Consider the following 19,782-nt stretch of genomic DNA (forward strand, 5'->3'; position numbering starts at 1 on the left):
TGTTGTGTCTAAAGTGTCGGTGTGTGTGTGTGTGTGTGTGTGTTTGTACCTGTTTGTGTGTGTGTGTGTGTGTGTGTGTGTGTGTGTGTTTGATTGTTTGTGTTTGTGTACACGTGAGCCACCCCTGAACCTTTGTCTCTTTGTAGTCCTCACAGAGCTCGCCGTTCTTGCATCTGCCGCTAATCAATGCGAAGAGCCGTGTCTTTGTTTCCCCTCCCAGACACACACACACAGATAATGGGGAATTCATACGCCGGGCAGCTCAAGTCCGCCCGCTTCGAAGAGGCCCTGCACAACTCCATCGAGGCGTCCCTGCGCTCCAGCAATGGAGACCCTCAGCCCATCTTCACGCAGCTCTATCTGGAGCCCGAGCAGTATCCTGGCAACATGAAAGGTACGCCTGACGGCCCAAAACAAAAAACAAATTGAACCGCCAAAGGGCCTTGGGCGGCGATGGGACAAGACAAAACAAAACTGTACACAGCCTGCACCCCGCTGTGGGATTTACAAACGGGTGGCGGTCGTTTCTCTTTTTTTTATTATTCCTTTTTAATCCGCTTATTAGTATGGGGGTTATGCGCCTCTGGGTTTGAGTGAAGGTTCATTTGTGTTTACATTTTGAGGTTGAGATTGTTAATTTGTCAGTGCCAAATGTCAGTTTGACCGCTCATCCAATACAGTGTTTCACCATTTCCTCGTGGATTACAAAATGACTTGTCAATAAATACTTTAAACAGGTATTGGAAAATGATTATTCCCGGTATTTTGCATAGAAATAACTTCGCTGTAACCAAATAATTGTAGCCAGTTTATCCAAACCACAGTTATCCGAACTTACTGCTCAAATGAAGCAGCGTTGTACACTTCAAGTTACAGCTACAAATGTTAATAATGTCCCATGTTCAAATGTGTCAAACGTTCTGCGAGAAAAGAATAGGATGATAGGATGTCCGGATGTGTGTTTTCTTATTGAATTTTAAATTAATCACTTGGATTTATATATAAACACTCTTCTGGTATTTTCAATATGTTTTTCCATTTTTGAAAAAGTAGTCTATATAAATAACATATAAATATATAAATGATGAAACCCTACCTTGAAAAGTAAAGAACAGCCCTTTTTTGAAACATTTAACCACTTAACAATTGTTTTTTGGGGTTTTTTTTTGTTAATTTTTGATAGTAATTCCCTGTGACACTTCAGAATGGCACCATGTTTCAATAGTATTTAAAAAAATGTTTTTCCTCCAGACACAAAACCAAAGTCAGAGCTGTCGCTGCACGGCGGGGGGGCGGTGGCCAACGAGCTCTCCAACGGCCACTCTTCCAACGACCTGGAGGAGCTGGAGGAGGAGGACGACTCCGACACCAGCAGCCCCCCGCTGCCCTACCTGCAGACCCCCGCCCCGGACGGCTGCTGCACCCAGGATGGTACGGTCCCCTGGTTCCTCTGTTTGTTTGTTTTTTAACTTAAACTGTTTGAGTTCTGGAAGTTTTACAGAACAGTCCTAAGCTCTAAGTATCAGCCAGTACAGAGAACTGATCCAAGCCATTCCTTCTGAGAATTACGTAGACCAGGGGTTCCCAAACTGGGGTCTGTTGGCCCCCTAGGGGTCCATGGAGGAATTGGAAGAGGTCCACAGCAATAATACCAATACTACAACAAACAAAACAAATTAGAGTAATAATGATTGTTCACTGAGGACTGATCGTGATCCTTCAAGGTGTAAATGGGTGTTCAAAATTGAAGGGTGTATAATATGTACCAAATTTTATTCAATGCATTTGCTTGCTTTGCTTTTTACTTTTTGATTGCCTTTTAATGTAATGTATAATGTGTTTTTGTAAATGACTATTATCATTACTATTACAATTATTATTAAATAGTCTAGCACCATCCATCTGCGTAGGTGCATTCTAATGTATTATAAATCTTGTCAACACTGTTATCTGTCTGTTCCTCTGACTAAACCCTCCTCCTCCAGGGTTCTGTCAGGCCGGCAAGGACCTGCGCTTGGTCTCCATAGCAACGGAGGCTATTGTAGTCCCAGCTGGCTTCGAGCTGGTCGGCGCCAAGTCCCCCAGCGTCCCTGAGCACGTCCTGGTGTGCGCTGTGGACCGCCGCTTTCTGCCTGACGATAACGGGAAAAATGCACTTTTAGGTCGGTCTTTGCACAACACGCACAGCAAGTGTTGAGGGAAAGTGACAGATTTGGCCAAATATGAGCTTTCGTGTTTTGTTTTTGCTCCCATTGTTCAAGCATGCAAGGCATCTCTTCAGGACTTATTTGGGAAGATTCTGCTCGGAGTTGGGGCTTTTGCAATGCATTACAATGTTAAATCATCTCAAAATGCTATAATGTTATAATTAAGTGTTGTGTTTATTGCTTCCAAATAAAAAAATACATTTTCTTACAGTGTATCTTTTATAATGAAAATTTTTTTACCCTGTTCATTGACAAGTTAGATGGGTTTTACGAGCGTTATTTAAATGACCGAGAATTTACACTCGTATTGTTATTCTGCCTCTGTCAACGCAGGGTTTTCGGGAAACTGTGTCGGTTGCGGGGAGAAAGGCTTCCGCTATTTCACTGAGTTTTCAAACCACATCAACCTGAAGCTGTCCACGCAGCCCAAGAAGCAGAAGCACTTAAAATACTACCTGGTGAAGAACTCTCAGGGTGCTCTGTGCAAAGGTCCTCTTATCTGCTGGAAAGGTCAGAATGCTCAAATCGGGGCCCGGGTTTTTTCCCCTCAGGTCTGCAAGCGCGTTAGAAATTTCAGGCGTGTCAATTTGTGGAGAAAAAAACAAAACATTTCCCTCTGTTTTATTTCTCAGACTGTAAAACCCGTCAGTTCTCCAACAGCACGTCCACCTCCAAACCCAGCTCGTCCTCCTCCGTCAGCAGCAAGGAGAACGGGGGCACCAACGGACACAGCTCCTCGCCGTTTTCCCTGTCGGGTGAGGCTGACAATCACAACCCACTCGCACACTTCCTAGCTGCTTTATTGATGAATATGGGATTATTGTTACAAGATGAGTCCACTAAATCCTAATTAGAACTGATTCTCCTGTAGCACATGGCCTGAATATCTGGTCTTTGGCCAAGAAAGGTAACGGTATTGATTTATTCTCCAAATGGAAGCCTAAAAGAGCCGCTCTTAGCTGCTCTTCAAATTGTTGTCATTACTCCGGCCTGATATCTCCCGACTGCAACCTTGAGGAGGCATCCTGTCTCCAAAATGGCCAGTCAAACTCACTGGGGAGAAAGAAGGTCTGGATACTATGATATCCTCCACCCCTTCTACAAGCTGCAGAGGCTTATTTCCCCTTGCACATTTCTGCTAAAAGGATGGCTTTTTATTTCTCCTTAAATCACAGAACTGATGAAGTTTTGCCAATGCTTCAGTGTGGGTATTGCAAACCAAAGTTGATCCCACAGTTAGAGTTGTATTAGTCAGTGGACATTAAACAGACGTGCTAGACAGGTCGAGCTCTGTGGTCTGATTTAACACTTTATATACTGTATTTTTGGTCATTTCTTGAAACGGTGATTGATTTTTATGGGGTTTTGGGCTTTCCAGATTCTCCACCCACCAGAAGTACGCAAACCTCCTCAATGTTTTTCGGCGGGCAGGACCTGGGCAGAGACTGCAGCTTCCTCAAGCCCCTGGCCTCCACCCCCGGGACCAAGACGCTACCAATAGGTGAAAGAATCTTCTCTTCCATGTAAACCTCATATCTGAGACCTTAGAATCAGCCTGCACTTCAGGGTGCTTCACTTGGAATGGGATGGGATGGATTACTTCTGAGAAAGCTTCTGTGGACAAGTAGACTTTTAAGTTTAAACCTCAGCCTACGTTTTCACATTCATGGTCACCTCAAAGCTCTGGTGCAGGCATTTGGAAGGATTAGGACCCTGCCTGATAAATCCAAGCTCTCAGCTTGTCTCAGGCCTGGTCCGCACGCCGCAAGGTGTTGCTAGGCGACGGGTTTGTTTACCTGGGTGTATGGCAGATGGAGCTGTATGGGCTACAGTGCCAAGATTAACGTCTTTTACCACCCTCCCAGATGCACTCTGCGAGCGAGCACGCAGGGCAGAAAAAGTGTTTGCATGCATGCATGCTACGTGCACGTATGTCCACACAGATCAATACCGAAGGAAGGAACCCTGTAATGACTTCTTAAGGCATTGCTATCCATTAACCCCTTCACAAGGTTGTGATATTGACAACAAAGGGCTACACACACCAATCAATTTCCTCCGTGTAATGCATACACAGTGAATATGAGATTGGAAAAAGCCTATTGGCTCATTGGTGATCGGCAATCATATATTGGAAATCTATAACTTGGTGTTAGTACTGAGTACTGACTCATGTTTATTTATTGTTTACTGTCAGTGGTTATTCAAATATATAGAGAGAGGTTCGGGATATGTGTTATATGAATCCAGTGGTCATTTATATTGTATAGTTTTTTTTTTTTATTTAAGTCCAAACTTACATGACATTACATTTTGTCATTTACCAGAGACTTTTGTCCAAAGCGACTCATAATAAGCACATTTTCTCACAGTATCAAACCACTTTGTATCTTCTCAAATCACTAAATCACTGTAACTTATTTATACAGTGATCCATACGAATGGTCAAAAACGTATCCGTTATTTATTTCATTTCATTAATTTCGTTTGTGCGTCTGTTTTGTCCAGTGCCCACAGCTTTAAGGGCGAACGGTCCCGCCAACGGGCTGGGCGCTGACGTGCGTCCTCCTCTGCTGAGCCCCTCGCAGTCCACGCTGGGGCCTCAGAGCCAGGGGTTTCGCAGCGCTGACCCGGGAGACAGCCCAGGTTTGGCCTCACTCATCTCACCAGTGTGAAACAGTTCGTTGTTTTTTTTTTTCTTTACGTGGGTTTTCGTATGGTTCATCGTTTAGGTTCTTCTACCATGAACTCCGGTCCTCCCAAGAAACGCCACCGGCGATGGCACCCTAGTTCGGTGGTCCCCGCTCCCCCGACTGCCGTCCCCGTGCCCGCCATCCGACCGATAGTATGTTCTCCAGGTCAGTTCCCCTCTGGCTTTAACGTATTCCATGCAAGCCTGCTCAAGAAGTGTTAAATATTGACCTCTTTTGTGATCCGGTTACGTCACTGTGTGAGTGTTTGTTTTGCATGTCGGGGGTTATACAGTATTTGTTTGTGTGCGCGTGCCTGTGTGTGTGTGTGCGTTTGTGTTTTTAACAAAAAAAATGGAGATCACTGTGAAGGTTATCTCTTTCCCCAGACAGAATTTGTGATCATGAATTCTAACTTAATTTCAAATAATTCAATTTCAATAATGTCTATGACATTATTAATGGTTTCTAATGATTGACCAACACGTGCACGCAACCACATGATATAACCATAACAATTATTTCTGCTGTTGGTCCCAAACTAATTCCGGTATTGATCTTGTATCCCACCCCCGCCTCTGCCCCCCGCCCCCAAGGGTCTGTGTTGGCCATGCAAACAAGCCAGCCTCCCATAGCGGGGGTTGTTCAGCCCCAACCTGTAACTGCCGGAGAGACCGTTATCGTCCCCGACAACCTGCTCAACACTTCCGGAGTCCGCCCTGTCATCCTCATCGGTACAAGCTTTTAAAATATTGAAATTTTTCACTCTGAATAAATAAATGTAACATTACATGGAACAGCTAGATTTTTTTATACAGTGTGTATTTTTTTTAATGGCTAAGGTCTCATTGCAGGGCACGGCACTTTACCCTACTTCTATGGGAACGTTGGGGAAATCGTGGTGAGCCCCCTGCTGGTGAGCTGCTATAAAACCAGCCAGCTGACGGAGAAAATCAGGGAGAACCTGGGCCTCAGCAGCGACCAGTTACTCAGCGTGGAGACCATGATTCTGCTCACCTTACAGTACCTTGCACGACTCGGTAAAGCACAACCACTTATCTAGTTGCAGCGAATTACTGTCTTTAAGGATGGAAAACAAATCCCTTTTTCCCTACTGGATCTCCATGTCCACGTGGAGTCAAGGCTCCACGGTTCTTTCATTCGCTCATCTCGGCTGCCCTTCCCTGCAGGCTCGGAGCAGATCCCCCTGCGGGAGGAGTTTGAGCAGATCGTGCTGAAGGCCATGCTGTGCTGTCCTGGGGGTCCTGCCATCTCCCCGACACAGCTGCCCTGGCTGGCTCGGCTGGAGGCCAGCGTGTCTGGGGGCAGCGTCCAGGTCCTGGTGACCCACACCTCCCTGGGAGAGGGCATATCTGAGTCGCTGCGGTCACTCAGCGAGGGGCCGCCACACCAGCAGTGCATGCCCACTTACGTGGTCATCATCTGCATCTCCAAAATCGGCGGAACCGAGTTCTGTGTGCTTGCTCTGGGTTAGTCTGAACAGCAAAGAGTATTATGTGTCGCCTTCACCACTCACTGATGGGTGTATAACTCAATATCTTATACTACCTATTACTATCATCAGGTTTTATAGCACTGTAATAACTTCCATGTGTGGGACGCAGGAAAGTACCAGTCTCGGGCCTTAGCCGAGGGCATGCTGACGACCAACGAGTTTCTGAAGGAGATCAGCTATGAGCTCATCACGGGGAAAGTCAGTGTTTTAGCGTCTCACTTCAAAACCACCTCGCTAGGTGAGTGCAGGGTCCATCAATAATAACATTTCCTGTTGGTTTAGGAATGTAATTGGATTCTGACCTCTATCCTGAAATGTATGCAAGATAATATAATGTTACATAGGCACTACTGAGTGAATAAAAAATGCATATATATATATATATATATACACACACATATTTATACAAGTGTGATATGTTTGAGTTTGAAAAATTACCGTATGCGTACACGCATGTAACTAGTTCTTACATTTTTATTATTCACAGGGGACAATCTGGACAAGCAACTGGTGAGGTACCAGCGCCGGCGCAAGGGCCAGGTTGTCCAGCCCTTCCAGAGCGATGTCGATAACCACATCAACTCCCTGGAGGCCGCCAGCATGCTGCCGCTCCCGGAGACAGGTAGGTGGCACTGCTTTTACCACTTTGTCCAAGGAAACAGTCCTCACAGTTTTTATTTGGGGGAAAAGCATCCCTTACGCACACAACCTGCTGTCCATCTCCCCCGATTATGAAACTGTGAGCAGGATACTGTCGGGTGAATTACAAACAAGCCGGAATACAATACGCCTGACGAGGTGTATTGAGTGACGGTAAAACTATACGTCAATCAATGGAAAGGACACCTAACTTTGATTTAAACGTCGGTGAAAGACCGTGTAGGTACTTGACTCTCTGTATTTAGGTGAAGGGCCTAATTTTGACCTCACTCAACCGCGCAGGTTTGCAGAGAACTAATTTCCCCCAGAGGGATCAAAAAGTATGTACAAAAATAAAAACAACAATTTTCTTAAATTGAGGTGAAAGTGAGTTTTTCTTAGCTTAAGGTAGAACCTGAACTACAAAGGGGTTTACCTTGTCCGGTGAGGCTGAACCGCTCTCTACATCAACGAGTCTCTCGGCTATGCCTGAAGTCATGAGTTTTACCAGTTGAATTTCCCTCTAGCTGCCATGTTGACAATTCATGTCTGTTTCATTCGCATCTCATCGCAGCAGACGTGATGGGCGAGCTGTTCCAGATCTACCCTCCCCAGCTCAGCGTGGCTCGCAGCCTCCTCTCGCAGGTCTGCTCCATCGCCGACTCGGGGAGCCAGAGTCTGGACCTGGGACGCTTCTGCAAGGTGGACTTCCTCATTTTGGTCCCGCCCTCCCACGTCCTGGTGCACCAGACGGCACAGCGCATCCGACAATCGGGTAAATGTCCGATCGGTTGTTGTGGGGGTGAAGAACATAGTGTGAACCCGATGAAGCCTCGACTCGTATTCTGTTGCGTTTCTGCGTGCAGGAGTGCTTGTGGACCTGGGAATAGAGGACGCGTCCTCAGCTTACCAGAAGTCTGACAAGTACGTTGTGCGTCTGGATGGCGATGTACATGCAAAGATGGAGGCCTTCATGAGGAAAGTCAAACAGAATCCTTACACGTTGTTTGTCCTCATCCACGACAACTCACACGTGGACCTCACAAGGTAAGGACGTGTGGGATTTGGGGTATCTCAGGTTTATATAGAGCTATGAAATGCTCCTGATATGAATAATTCATTATTAACATATTTTTATCCTCCGTCTCTATGTTCCCCAGTGCCCTGTCGGGCTCCGTGTGCCACGGCGAGCTGCAGGGCCTGGCGGACCGCGTGGTGAACTGCCAAGAGGTCCTAGAGGCTGTGAACCTGCTGGTCCTCCAGGTCAGCTGCTTCCCCTTCACCCTGCAGACCCGCCAGTCCCGCATCAGCACCCTCAACGAAGTCCACTGGCCCTCCGTGGGCAGCCTGGTGAGTCTTTTAAAACCTCCCAATGTGCACTGCACCGTTCCACAGCTTTGGCTCAACAGCACAGACTGCTGGTAGAATAGTGTAATAACATAGAAAGGAGAAGGTAAATAAAAGCTGTCGAAGATGACGGTGAACATAATTATTACAATTATTTCTTTATTATCATGATCAGAAGTAAGAAACTGTAGTAATGGTACAAGTGTTTGCTAAGACAATGTCAAACAATATTAATATTATAACTAATATAATATTGTATTCTAATATTATATCTCCTTTTAAGTGCTGCAACACTACTATTGTGAAATGTGTTTGCTTATTAGAAAAGGAACTTGGCCTTGAAGCAATGAATTATAGATTGTGGGAAATAAAGTAAGGAAATAACAAATAATACATTAAAAATAATACATTAAAAAGTACAAAAAATATAATTATAATATATATATATAAAAAATATAATGTAATTTTTTACACATTGAACTATTAAACATGACATCCGCAGAGAATGTTTCCTACAAAGACAATTGATTTAAACTTTTGGTTTAACGATTTGCAGAATTACGTTCCAATTTCGATTTTTACAGCTTATGTACAGATGCGGTGTCCAGTTCAGTGATAAATCCCCTCATTAGATTTACAGACGTAATACACATATTTATAGTACACAAGTTGGAAAAATTTGAATCATAGACTACTCACATGATTCCATTTATGGGGCAGACCGCAAAATGTCGATCTTTTATTAATTATATTGAATTATATTTTCAGAGAGATCAGAAATATTTTGAAGAGATGTGTTTGAATGAAGGTGTACCTGTGCCTTCCTGCAGGGGGAGCCCTCTCCCAACCAGCTCGTCTACTTTGGCCTGAAGGACTACAGCAGCTCCCTGCAGTGGGGTGTGGCCAGCCCAATTCTACGCTGCGATGATGCTTTTGAAAAGATGGTCCACACCCTCTTAGAAAGGTCAGTAGGGAGGCACGGGTGAGGCTTTACAATGTAAAATACAATTGTTCTATGGCAAATGAATAAATCTTTAATAACTCACCCCCTGTACCTCTTGTTGTAAGGCATCCGCACCTGCACAGCATGGTGATCCGCAGCTACCTGCTGATCCAGCAGTACACGGAGGCCATGATGGCCCTGACCTCCTCGCCCTCGCTGAGGGACCACATTACCCCGGAGACACTGGCCATGGTGGAGGACCTGATCAGCGCCCCCTGCAGGGAGGGCTCGCATGGCCGGGGACACATGCTCCTCGTGCGCGTTCCCTCGCTGCAGCTGGCCATGCTCGCCCGCGAGCGCCTGGAGGACGTCAGGGACAAACTGGGACTCCAGTTCTGCTTCGCCGTGCTGCTGGGAAGCCCAGCGTCTGAGCTCAGCCTGCCCAGGAACTTCACCAGCCGCCTCAAAGTGGGTGAAGGGACCAGATTAAAACCATAAAAGTAAACCTATATCAATTCAGTCAATATGCATATTGTTGTTTGCTGCTGCAGGCGTGGCGTGGCTGCGAGAACGAAGACTGGACGCCGCACACCTACGAGGACTTGGAAGGGCTACCGTGCATCGTGATCCTCACAGGAAAGGACCCGCTTGGAGAAACCTTCCCAAGGTGCTTTGCTGTGATTCTTTAGATCAGTGATTCCCAACGTGGGGTCCACTGACCCCCAGGCATCCTTCAGGAGGTTCCAGGGGTCCCTGCATATCAAATTGATGCTACTTGATATGAAAAAGGTTGAGAATCACTGCATTAGCTCATGCTTCATTTTGAATAATCAAATTTTCCCTAGTGCTACGGGGTGTAATGCAGAGTTATCACGGTTAAACACGTCTCCTTTCTCATGTTCCGTGACTCTTCCCTCAGGTCTCTGAAGTACAGCGACCTGCGTCTGATCGACTCCAGCTACCTGACCCGTACCGCGCTGGAGCAAGAGGTGGGCCTGGCCTGCACCTACGTGTCCGTCGGGATGGTCCACGACCCCAAGAAGCCCGTGGTCCCCCGGGAGAACAACGGAGAGAAGACCGTCAGTTTGAACGAAGGGGAAGAGCTGGAGAGGCCGCAGAGCAACAGCAGCGATGTGACCAGAGCCTCCGGTACGACCCTGAACCTCACCCGAGATGCTGCAACGTTTTATGGTTGTGCTTATTGCTCGTGTGTGACCTTATCCTTATCCTCACTCGTTCTGTTCAAGGCTCTTTGGCAGAGAACGGCATCAGCTCCTCCGACGTCGCCGACTCCTCCCAGAAGCCCACCGCCTCAACCTCTACCTCCACCTCCACCTACACGCCCGAAGGCCTCGTCTCCAGGGACGTGGGCCCCGGCGGACACCCGGTCAAGCAGGAGTGCGACTCCCTCGGTGGCCCCCTCACGTCCGAACCCTCCAAGGCCGCCAAGGTCTCTGGGTCTCTCTGCTCCAATTCCTCCACGTCCTCCACCTCCTCCTTCTCGCCGTCCTCCTCCTCCACCCAGAAGCCCAGCCAGTCCACACCGTGCTGCCTGGAAGCCGCTCCCGCTCGGAAGTCGCCGCGGACGGTCATCCTCTCCCGCGCAGCGTACAACCTGCTGGCGGGGGAGTCGGGGAGCCAGCTGAGCTCCTTCTCCCTGCTTCCCCACGCCGACGTGGTCTGGAACAGCCCGCTGAGGCCACTCATCACCCACAGCCTGCAGGGGGCGGAGCAGAGCATGTTCTACCGCCAGTGGACCGTCGCCAGGCAGCACCATGCCGACTACGAAGCCCCCCCTGCGCCACACCCACGCCGCCTGCTGCTCAGCGGACCCCCGCAGGTGAGGAAGCACCCTACAATTATGCTTAATACCACCTTAGTTTGTGGCTTTGATAACACTGTATAGACATATAGAGCAGTGATTCTCAACCTTTTTCACATCAAGGACCCTCAATTTAATATGCGTTAGCCCACCGTTGGCCATCTGATATGATTTTGTCTCTTGGGACCCTGATCTGAGAAGTTCTTATTTGTTAGATATGATTTTGTCCAAACCTGTCTATACCAGTGGTTCTCTAGCGTACTCTCTCTAAGATCTTTTATTCAGCTGAGGACCACCTTCACTGGCAAACATTATTTTTTTGCCAGTGAAGGCAAAAGGTTATTTATTATTATAATTATTATTTACCAATTCTTTTTTTAACACATTATTTTGTAATTCCCGGAGTACCCCCTGCAGTACCGCTGTACGAGTACCCCCATTTGAGAAACACCTGTCCAACAATTTGGGTTACTTTGTTTAGGTGGGAAAAACAGGCGCCTACCTGCAGTTCCTGCGTATCCTGTTTCGCATGCTCATCAGACTGCTGGAAGTGGACGTGTACGACGAGGAGGAGGTGGAGGACGGTCGGTCTCACTGTGACTTCTCTTTTTGGAATTCAGATTTAGAATAATTGTGTAACGTGCCGAGAACATTCATTCATTTATTCATTTATTAATCAACTATCCAGAAACGTCAGACATGGCCGTCCCAGTCAATGCACAGTGGCCTGACATCGAGGAAATCCGTAAGCTGCCCTTTGACCCCTTGTCCCGAGACCCTAAGTTCAGGAAGGCCAGCCCTGTTTACTTTGATAAGATGCCGAAGTTCATAAAAGGTCAGCAGAAACATGGATATTTAACTAAGATATCAGAGGGTCATTGTAATTATATTTGCAACTTCAGACCTTTATGTGAAATTAGTACAATTAATGTTTGTTGTTTTTGTATGCAGAGCCTAAACAAGAATCTCAAGAGCCCCAAACACAAGCCAAGAGAGAGACCAAGTCCATACGGCTGAGTCGGTTCGCCACCCACAATGCATTTCACCACTGTGAACAGTGCCACCACTACTGTGAAGCCAGCCCCGCCACACAGGTGAATGTCGCGCACGACGCAGATCGTCAAAACACGCCCTGTCCACTTAATTATAAACGGCACACATACGTACCGCAGCCCGTCGAAATACTGCCATGCCTGTTGACGGAACCTATATGAAGGTTTTTCACCGTGTGCAGTGTTGAGAGCTGCTGCGTGGTGATCTGTCATTAATCATTTCCCCGTGTGTGTTGTAGCTGTCTGAGTGCACCTTCCATGCTTTCACCTTTTGCTCCTCCATGCTGGAAGAGGAGGTGCAGCTCCACTTCATCATTCCCAAAGCCAAGGAGCAGCACTTTGTCTTCAGCCAGCAGGGCAGCCACTTGGAAAGCATGCGCCTGCCTCTGGTCTCCACTAAGGTTGGTTTATCCACGCACTGTACGTGTGCGGCCGTTGGCTGGATCACAGGGGGTTCACGGGAGGCATTTCCCTGACCAAAATTTCTGGCTCGACAATTCGGTGCAGTTGTCCAGGGTAAACACCACTTTTTCCACTTTCCCCACTTTTGGATACTTCAATTTCCAACTTGCCACAAGAGGCATCTTAAGCAACGCTAACATGTTGATTTATAGAATAGGAGGCCTCCCCATCCCAGTTTACAGCCCACAAGTGTGTTTGCAAATTTGAAGCTATCTCACCCATTGCTGCTATCCGTTGATTTCAAGATGAGTGTTTTTTTCATTTCCAGTTCCAGCCCTCTCTCATTGTTCCTCACCACCACCACCATCTCTGCTTTACCCGCAGGAGCCCAACCTGTTGAAGAGTCCCATTTTTACCCCCACCACAGGGCGTCAGGAGCACGGCCTGCTCAACATCTTCCACGCCATGGAGGGTGCCGACCACCTTCACATCCTGGTGGTCAAGCAGTACGAGATGCCCCACTACAGGAAGTACTGGCCCAACCACATCCTGCTGGTGCTGCCCGCCATGTTCAACAGCGCTGGAGTTGGTGAGCGAGACATTGATCGAATTAGTCTTGGAATTCTAGGGGGGATATCAGAGTTAGTCAGACAGTAAAATAACTTCTTCGCTTCTCTAAATGGTTCCTTAGGTGGCCTGACAAAATCGAAAGCTTACAATTTACCCACGATCTGATTTGAGGAACTCCACTGTTTCCTCCCCTAAATTGTACACCCTGCTGTTTTAAAAGTCGGGGTTCCCAATCTTTTTTATGGCAAGGCACCCTAGGTATGAGTCAGAGCTTTACACTTTATCAGCAGAATACATATCCTATATATCATCGTTTATATATATATATATAACACATTTTTATATCATATTTATAAAATGTATATTATCTTATTTTAAACAAATTATATGCCAAAAGAAAAAGAAGTAGAGGATATATATAAAAAATGTATTTGCACCAGACCCCCTGCAGGTCCCTTGTTGCCCGCTAGGGGGCCTGCAGATCCCAGTTTGGGATCCCCCTAATTTAAAGCATAATAGTTAGTCACACACAATGAACTACTCTAGATCTCTCTTTACAATTCCTGGAAAAAAGCCTAAGATAGACTGTCCCTCACCCAGTAACCCTATCTGCTGATGTGGAATGTTTTATACCCGTCCACTGTATGAGCCAATTGCACTCGGCTCAAAGTCACTATTCTATATAGCAGCCGAAAGCTCAAACATGAGTATCCAATGGGAGAGAGCGTTCGTGAACTAAAACGCCTACAGGAGCATAGCCTGATTGGTGAGCAAACCAATCATCTTTCTAACGATGAGAAAGGGAATGTGCTGCATCAGGACACAGAACACTTTACTTACTTTCTCTTGATAAGACAGAGAAAGATTCTTGTAGATGTTGTTATCTTTTATATTACATGCCGTGAAAAAAAGTTTCAGACAACGGCACTGACCCAGCCATGACCTTTCACCTAAAAACAAAGGTTTAAAGTCCTCATGGTTACCCGGAGCGAGACTGCATAGTATCGGGATATTTTGCGTGGTGAAATTGTCTCCATACATGGATGCAAAGTATCGATACATTATATGAATTGCAAATACGAATCAGAATTTTGCTAAATTCCATCAATAAAACCGCTTTTTCTTGGTTACGGTTTGTGTTTCCAATGGAAACATTACGGGGCAGCGGAGCCTGAATCAGCGCCAGGAAGTCCCAAAGGAAAACTAGTGACGGCAACGCATGGCGTTTGTCTACGTCATGCGCTTGCCACAGTTCTCATTTTCGTAGATGTAATGACCCGCGGTCTTGGCCACGGCCTCTTTCCCAATGGAGATTTCGATCTGTTTGAGTTTCTCCCGATTCTCCCCTTTTTCTCGCTGCTCTGTTCATGTATGTACGAAAGCAGCCGTTACAGCTCCGGCTGGTTGGTTTTATTTCAATATCCACGACACGACAGGTGGAAATGTGTGCAGCAAGGGTCAACGCTGTCGAGCTCGTCTCATGTGAAGTGAGTAGTTTGACAGTGAAGCCGTCTCATGACGTCTGTGTATGATGATGTCATATCTATCATGACATCAGCGTTTTAAAGGAGACCAAAACGGAGAAAAAAATATATGTTTTAAACTTTTTACTGCAGTCAGGTGAGAAAAAAATATATAATACATCACAATATATCGCAGTATCGTATTGCAATATTCTGTGTATTGCAAAACAAAGAATCACAATATTATCGTATCGGGATCCAAGTATCCTGATTGTATCATATTGTGATGTCCCTGTAGATTCCCACCCCTACTTTAAAGGTACAGGGTCCTGGACATAGAATCAGTGTTTCATGTGAAATACTTCCAATACCTTTTATCAATTTATTATGTTTTTTTTCTGATCGTGCCTGAAAATAAATGGAGGACAAAATTGGGGGTGATCTGTTGACTTAAACAAATGTTTTTTTTCCTCCCAGCTGGAACCATGCCACATTCATGTTTTTTCTTCTTCTTTTTCTCATACTTTTTTCTCGTTTTGTCTTTCTCAGGGGCGGCTCGCTTCATGATCAAGGAGCTGTCGTACCACAACCTGGAGCTGGAGAGGAACCGCTTGGAGGAGAAGGGCGTGAAGAGGCAGGACGTGTGGCCCTTCATAGTCCTGATGGACGACTCCTGCGTCCTGTGGAACAGCCACCAGCCCAAGGAAAGCAGGTCGGTGTCTTTCTTTTCTTAGTTTTTTTATATTCACCTATTAATCAGATCTAGATTAGACTCAACGTTATGCTTTAAATCAGGGGCTTCCATAATCTGAGATCTGCGGGCCCTCTAGGGGTCTGTGAAGGAATTGCAGGGGGTCTGTCACAACAGTACCGCCAAGAAGCTCTATCATATCCCTTAAAAATGATAAATGACCACCTTCTACATACCATGGAAAATCACCCACGCTCCTCAGGAAATACTAAAAGAACTTTGCGTCTCTTCTCCACAGCGAGATGTACGAGGGCAGCCCCCCGTTCACCAACATCTCCCTGAAGACGGTCCTGCAGCACATGGAGGCCACGCCCAAGATCTCCCTGTACGCCGTGTGCGGCACGCGCAAGTGGAGCAGCAGCCTGGACCGCCGGCCGGCCGGGCGGCCCTTCTCCCGCTGCCACCTCCACGACTTTGTCATGCTCAACGTGGACCTGACGCAGAACGTCCAGTACGACCTCAACCGGTGAGAGCCCTCGATGAGCTGTGAGACGAAAGAGAGACATGTCCTGGAGGTAGTTGTTAGGGACGCATGGAAACCACATGTTCATTGGTAGTACCCATTCCAAATCCTTAACTTTTGCCCGATCTGATCCAGTACTGAACGGTATGGATTGTTTGGGATTATTATAATGACATACTAATTGATATATTGCCCTGTTGCCCCAGCCAACCAGATTTGTAGCGTTCTTGACCATCTTGTGCGGTCTGGTTGCGTTGTTGTCAACCATCACACGCTGTTTAGAAATCGATCTTATCTATTGACCTCATTGGATTCTAAACTGATTCAAATTACATCCACCACTTGGTCAGCCTTGGCAACCAAAACCTGATGCATGGCTGTCAACTCTGCAACCATTTCTAAAAGTTAGTGCCGGGCATCGATACTATATTTGAGATATCTACCATGCTTCAATGTGCATAAATAAAAACAAAAAAACTTCGCTTCGCTTTAATATCTGACATGATATTTCAGATATTGAAGAATTGTCTCTCTGAGTCTGATTTTTGTATTGGGGAGATCCACTATATAAGTCAAGTATGTGACGTGTTCCTTCTGCACTGGCTGCAGGTACAGCTGTGAGGAGGTGGACTTCAACCTGAGGGCAAACAGCAGCGGCCTGCTGCTCTGTCGCTTCAACCACTTCAGCATGATGAAGAAACACATTCCAGTCGGGGGCCACAAAGACTACCTGGTCAAACCCAAGCTTGTGGTGGGTTTCTTTATCTGTACTTCTCTGCTTAAAGCCCCAAACAGACCGGACGCTTGTATTAAGTTTTTATTGAAACACTAAAGTTAACAATAAGTACCTAAGTGTTGCAGGTTTCTCCCTCCCTGCAGGAGATGGAGAACACGGTGCTCATCAGCCCGTCCCAGTACGTGTGCGCCCCGGACAGCGAGCAGACCTTACTGGCCGCCCCCGCCCAGTTCCTTCTGGAGAAGTTCCTCCAGACCTGTAGCCACCGGCTCTTCCCGAGAGCCGTGTGTAACCGGAACAACCCGGTCCTGTCCATCGACAGCTATCTCAACATCGGCACCGACGTGAGAACTTTTCCCATCCTTCCTGCCTGACTAGACTTTTTGTTTGGAGAGCTTTCAATTCTAAAAGGTGACTATTAACACGTCTCCCTGTGTGTGTGTGTGCGTGCGTGCGTGCGTGCGTGCGTGCGTGGGTGGGTGCGTGCGCGTGTGTGTTGACCCCCAGGTGTCCGTGTGCTACATCAACTCTCGTCCACACTCCACGAACCCGGACCTGCAGGGCCTGGTGTTCAGCGGCCTCCTGCTCTATCTCTGCGACTCCTTTGTCGTCTCCGGACTCCTCAAGAAGTTCCGCTTCCTCAAAGGTGACTCCACGTTGTTGTTGTTGCTGCAAATGTTGTTTCCTCCCTTAGATAGATAGATAGATAGATAGATAGATAGATAGATAGATAGATGGATGGATGGATGGATGGATGGATGGAAGGATGGATGGATGGACGGACGGACGGACGGACGGACGGACATACAGACAGACAGACAGATATAGACAGATATAAGATAGATTTTTTTTGCAATATCAAATAAACAATAACAATAATCAACCAATAAAACGTGTTAAAACTTGAAAATAGTGCATATACTGTATGTGTGTGCGTGTGTGTGTGTGCGTGTGTATGAATACTGTATCTACATGGCAGAGTGATTATGAGCCATATAAGTGTGAATTATATACACTGATCAGCCACAACATTAAAACCACTGACAGCTGAAGTGAATAACATTGTTCATCTTTTTCCAATGACTCCTGTCAGGGGGTGGGATATATGAGGCAGCCATTGAACAGTCAGTTCCTGAAGTTGACGTGTCGGAAGCAGGAAAAATGGCCAAGAGTAAGGATCTGAGCGACTTTAGGTGTTTTTGCACCGAATAGTTGTGGGGACTCCCTGTGGGGAACTAGGAACTGGGGAGGTCCCCATGAGAATTAGATACCTTCAAGGGCTTTTTTTTCTGGTTGCATTTGTACTGCTAGTAGGAACTATGAAGCGACATCGGCCGTTGGGTTTCATCACGCCTTCCGTATTCCGTGTTGTATTTACTCCGTAACTTTCACTGACTTCACCTTATCAGTCCACCCAAATCCTTTTCTGAACAAATTGAGATCTACAAGGTGCCATTCAAAGTTTGTTCCAATTTCGTAAGGCAAGGCCTTGCATGGGGACGGCGCACAGGGACTTTTTGTTTCATTCAATTAACGTCAGAAAATAAAATAAATGAAATAAATACATCTACAATAAAAATGCTATTTTGATTGTTTTTTATTTTTATTGGTTATTTTTTTATTAGCGCTGAGTGTACATGGGCTCGTCCCCACCCAGAGCAATCCGAGGGCAAGGGACCTTGGACTTACGTCTGGAGCTATCACCGTGCACTTACGTCACTGAAGGTTCCTCTTGTGCAAGTTAGTCAATGCTCTGGAGTAGAAGCTCAAAAAGTCCCTCAAAACATACGAATGTTCCTAGTTCCTGCAGTGTGGACACAAATAAAACGGTTCCTACAGAGGTTCTTGGAACTACAGTATGAAAAAGTTCCGGCGGTGTGAAAATGCCTTTTGACACGGGCCAAATTGTGAAGCTAGACGAGCGGGTCAGAGCATCTCCAAAATGACAGATCTTGTGGGATTTTCCCAACCAGACAACCGGTGAACCAGCGACAGGGTCAAGGGCCCCCAAGGCTCATTGATGCACGTGGAGAGTGATGTCTAGCCCGTCAGGGCCGATCCCACAGAAGAGCTACTGTAGCACAAATTGCTGAAAAAGTTAATGCTGCTATGATAGAAAGGTGTCAGAACACACAGTGAATCACAGCTTGCTGTGTGTGGGGCAGCGTAGCTGCAGAGCGGTCAGAGTGTCCATGCTGACCCCTTTCCACTGCCGAAAGCACCTACAATGGACACGTGAGCATCAGAACTGGACCATGGAGCAATGGAAGAAGGTGGCCTGGTCTGATGAATCATGTTTTCTTCTGCATCGTGTGGATGGCCGGGTGTGTGTGCGTGGTTTACTTGGGGAAGAGATGGCACCATGATGCACTATGGGAAGAAGGCAAGCCGGTGGTGGCAGTGTGATGCTCTGGGCAATGTTCTGCTGGAAAACCTTGGGTCCTGTCATTCATGTGGATGTACGATGACACGTACCACCTACCTAAACATTGTTGCAGACCAAGTACACTGCTTCATATCAACAGTATTCCTTGATGGCAGTGGCCTCTTTCAGCAGGATAATGCACCCTGCCACACTGCAAAAATTGTTCAGGAATGGTTCGAGGAACATGACAAGGAGTGCAAGGTGTTGTCTTGGCCTCCGAATTCCCCAGATCTCAATCCGATCGAGCATCTGTGGGATGTGCTGTAACAACAAGCCTGATCCATGGGGTCCCCACCTCGCAACTTACAGGACTTAAAGGATCTGCTGCTAACGTCTTGGTGCCAGATACCACAGGACACCTTCAGAGGTCTTGTGGAGTCCATGCCTCCACGGCTCAGAGCTTTGGTGGCACAAGGGGGAGCTACACAATAATAGGCAGGTGGTTTTAATGTTGTTGCTGATCGGTGTATATATTATTATTATTATTGCTTGCCATAACACAGTCTCCTCTCACAATAAAGGGCGAGCTAATGCAATCAAATCTGTATTTTTCGATGAACGCTGTTGACCTTCGTCCCCCCGCGCTCCTCAGGTGCCACGCTGTGTGTCATCTGCCAGGACCGGAGCTCGCTGCGCCAGACCATCGTGCGTCTGGAGCTGGAGGACGAGTGGCAGTTCCGCCTGCGAGACGAGTTCCAGACGGCAAACTGCAGCGAGGACCAGCCGCTCTACTTTCTGACCGGACGCCACATCTGA

General features: G+C 46.8%; 1 protein-coding gene across 1 annotated transcript; it reads left to right on the plus strand.

The window, feature by feature from the left end:
- Positions 1-237: 237 nt before the first annotated feature.
- greb1l (GREB1 like retinoic acid receptor coactivator) lies at positions 238-19,782 on the plus strand (the record flags this gene model as incomplete). The annotated part of the gene is made up of 32 exons (XM_080010341.1): positions 238-394; positions 1,252-1,431; positions 1,986-2,162; positions 2,541-2,717; positions 2,840-2,962; positions 3,586-3,708; positions 4,716-4,853; positions 4,940-5,065; positions 5,494-5,631; positions 5,752-5,937; positions 6,088-6,387; positions 6,523-6,651; positions 6,901-7,035; positions 7,627-7,827; positions 7,919-8,099; positions 8,213-8,402; positions 9,230-9,363; positions 9,468-9,810; positions 9,894-10,009; positions 10,262-10,491; positions 10,590-11,182; positions 11,646-11,760; positions 11,862-11,999; positions 12,116-12,258; positions 12,456-12,617; positions 13,003-13,207; positions 15,201-15,363; positions 15,641-15,868; positions 16,475-16,616; positions 16,745-16,945; positions 17,109-17,247; positions 19,619-19,782. The coding sequence occupies 32 exons, from the start codon at positions 238-240 to the stop codon at positions 19,780-19,782; spliced, it is 5,877 nt and encodes a 1,958-aa protein (XP_079866467.1).

The sequence above is a fragment of the Zeus faber genome (genome assembly GCF_960531495.2).
Source record: "Zeus faber genome assembly, chromosome: 12".
NCBI classification, from domain to species: Eukaryota; Metazoa; Chordata; class Actinopteri; order Zeiformes; family Zeidae; genus Zeus; species Zeus faber.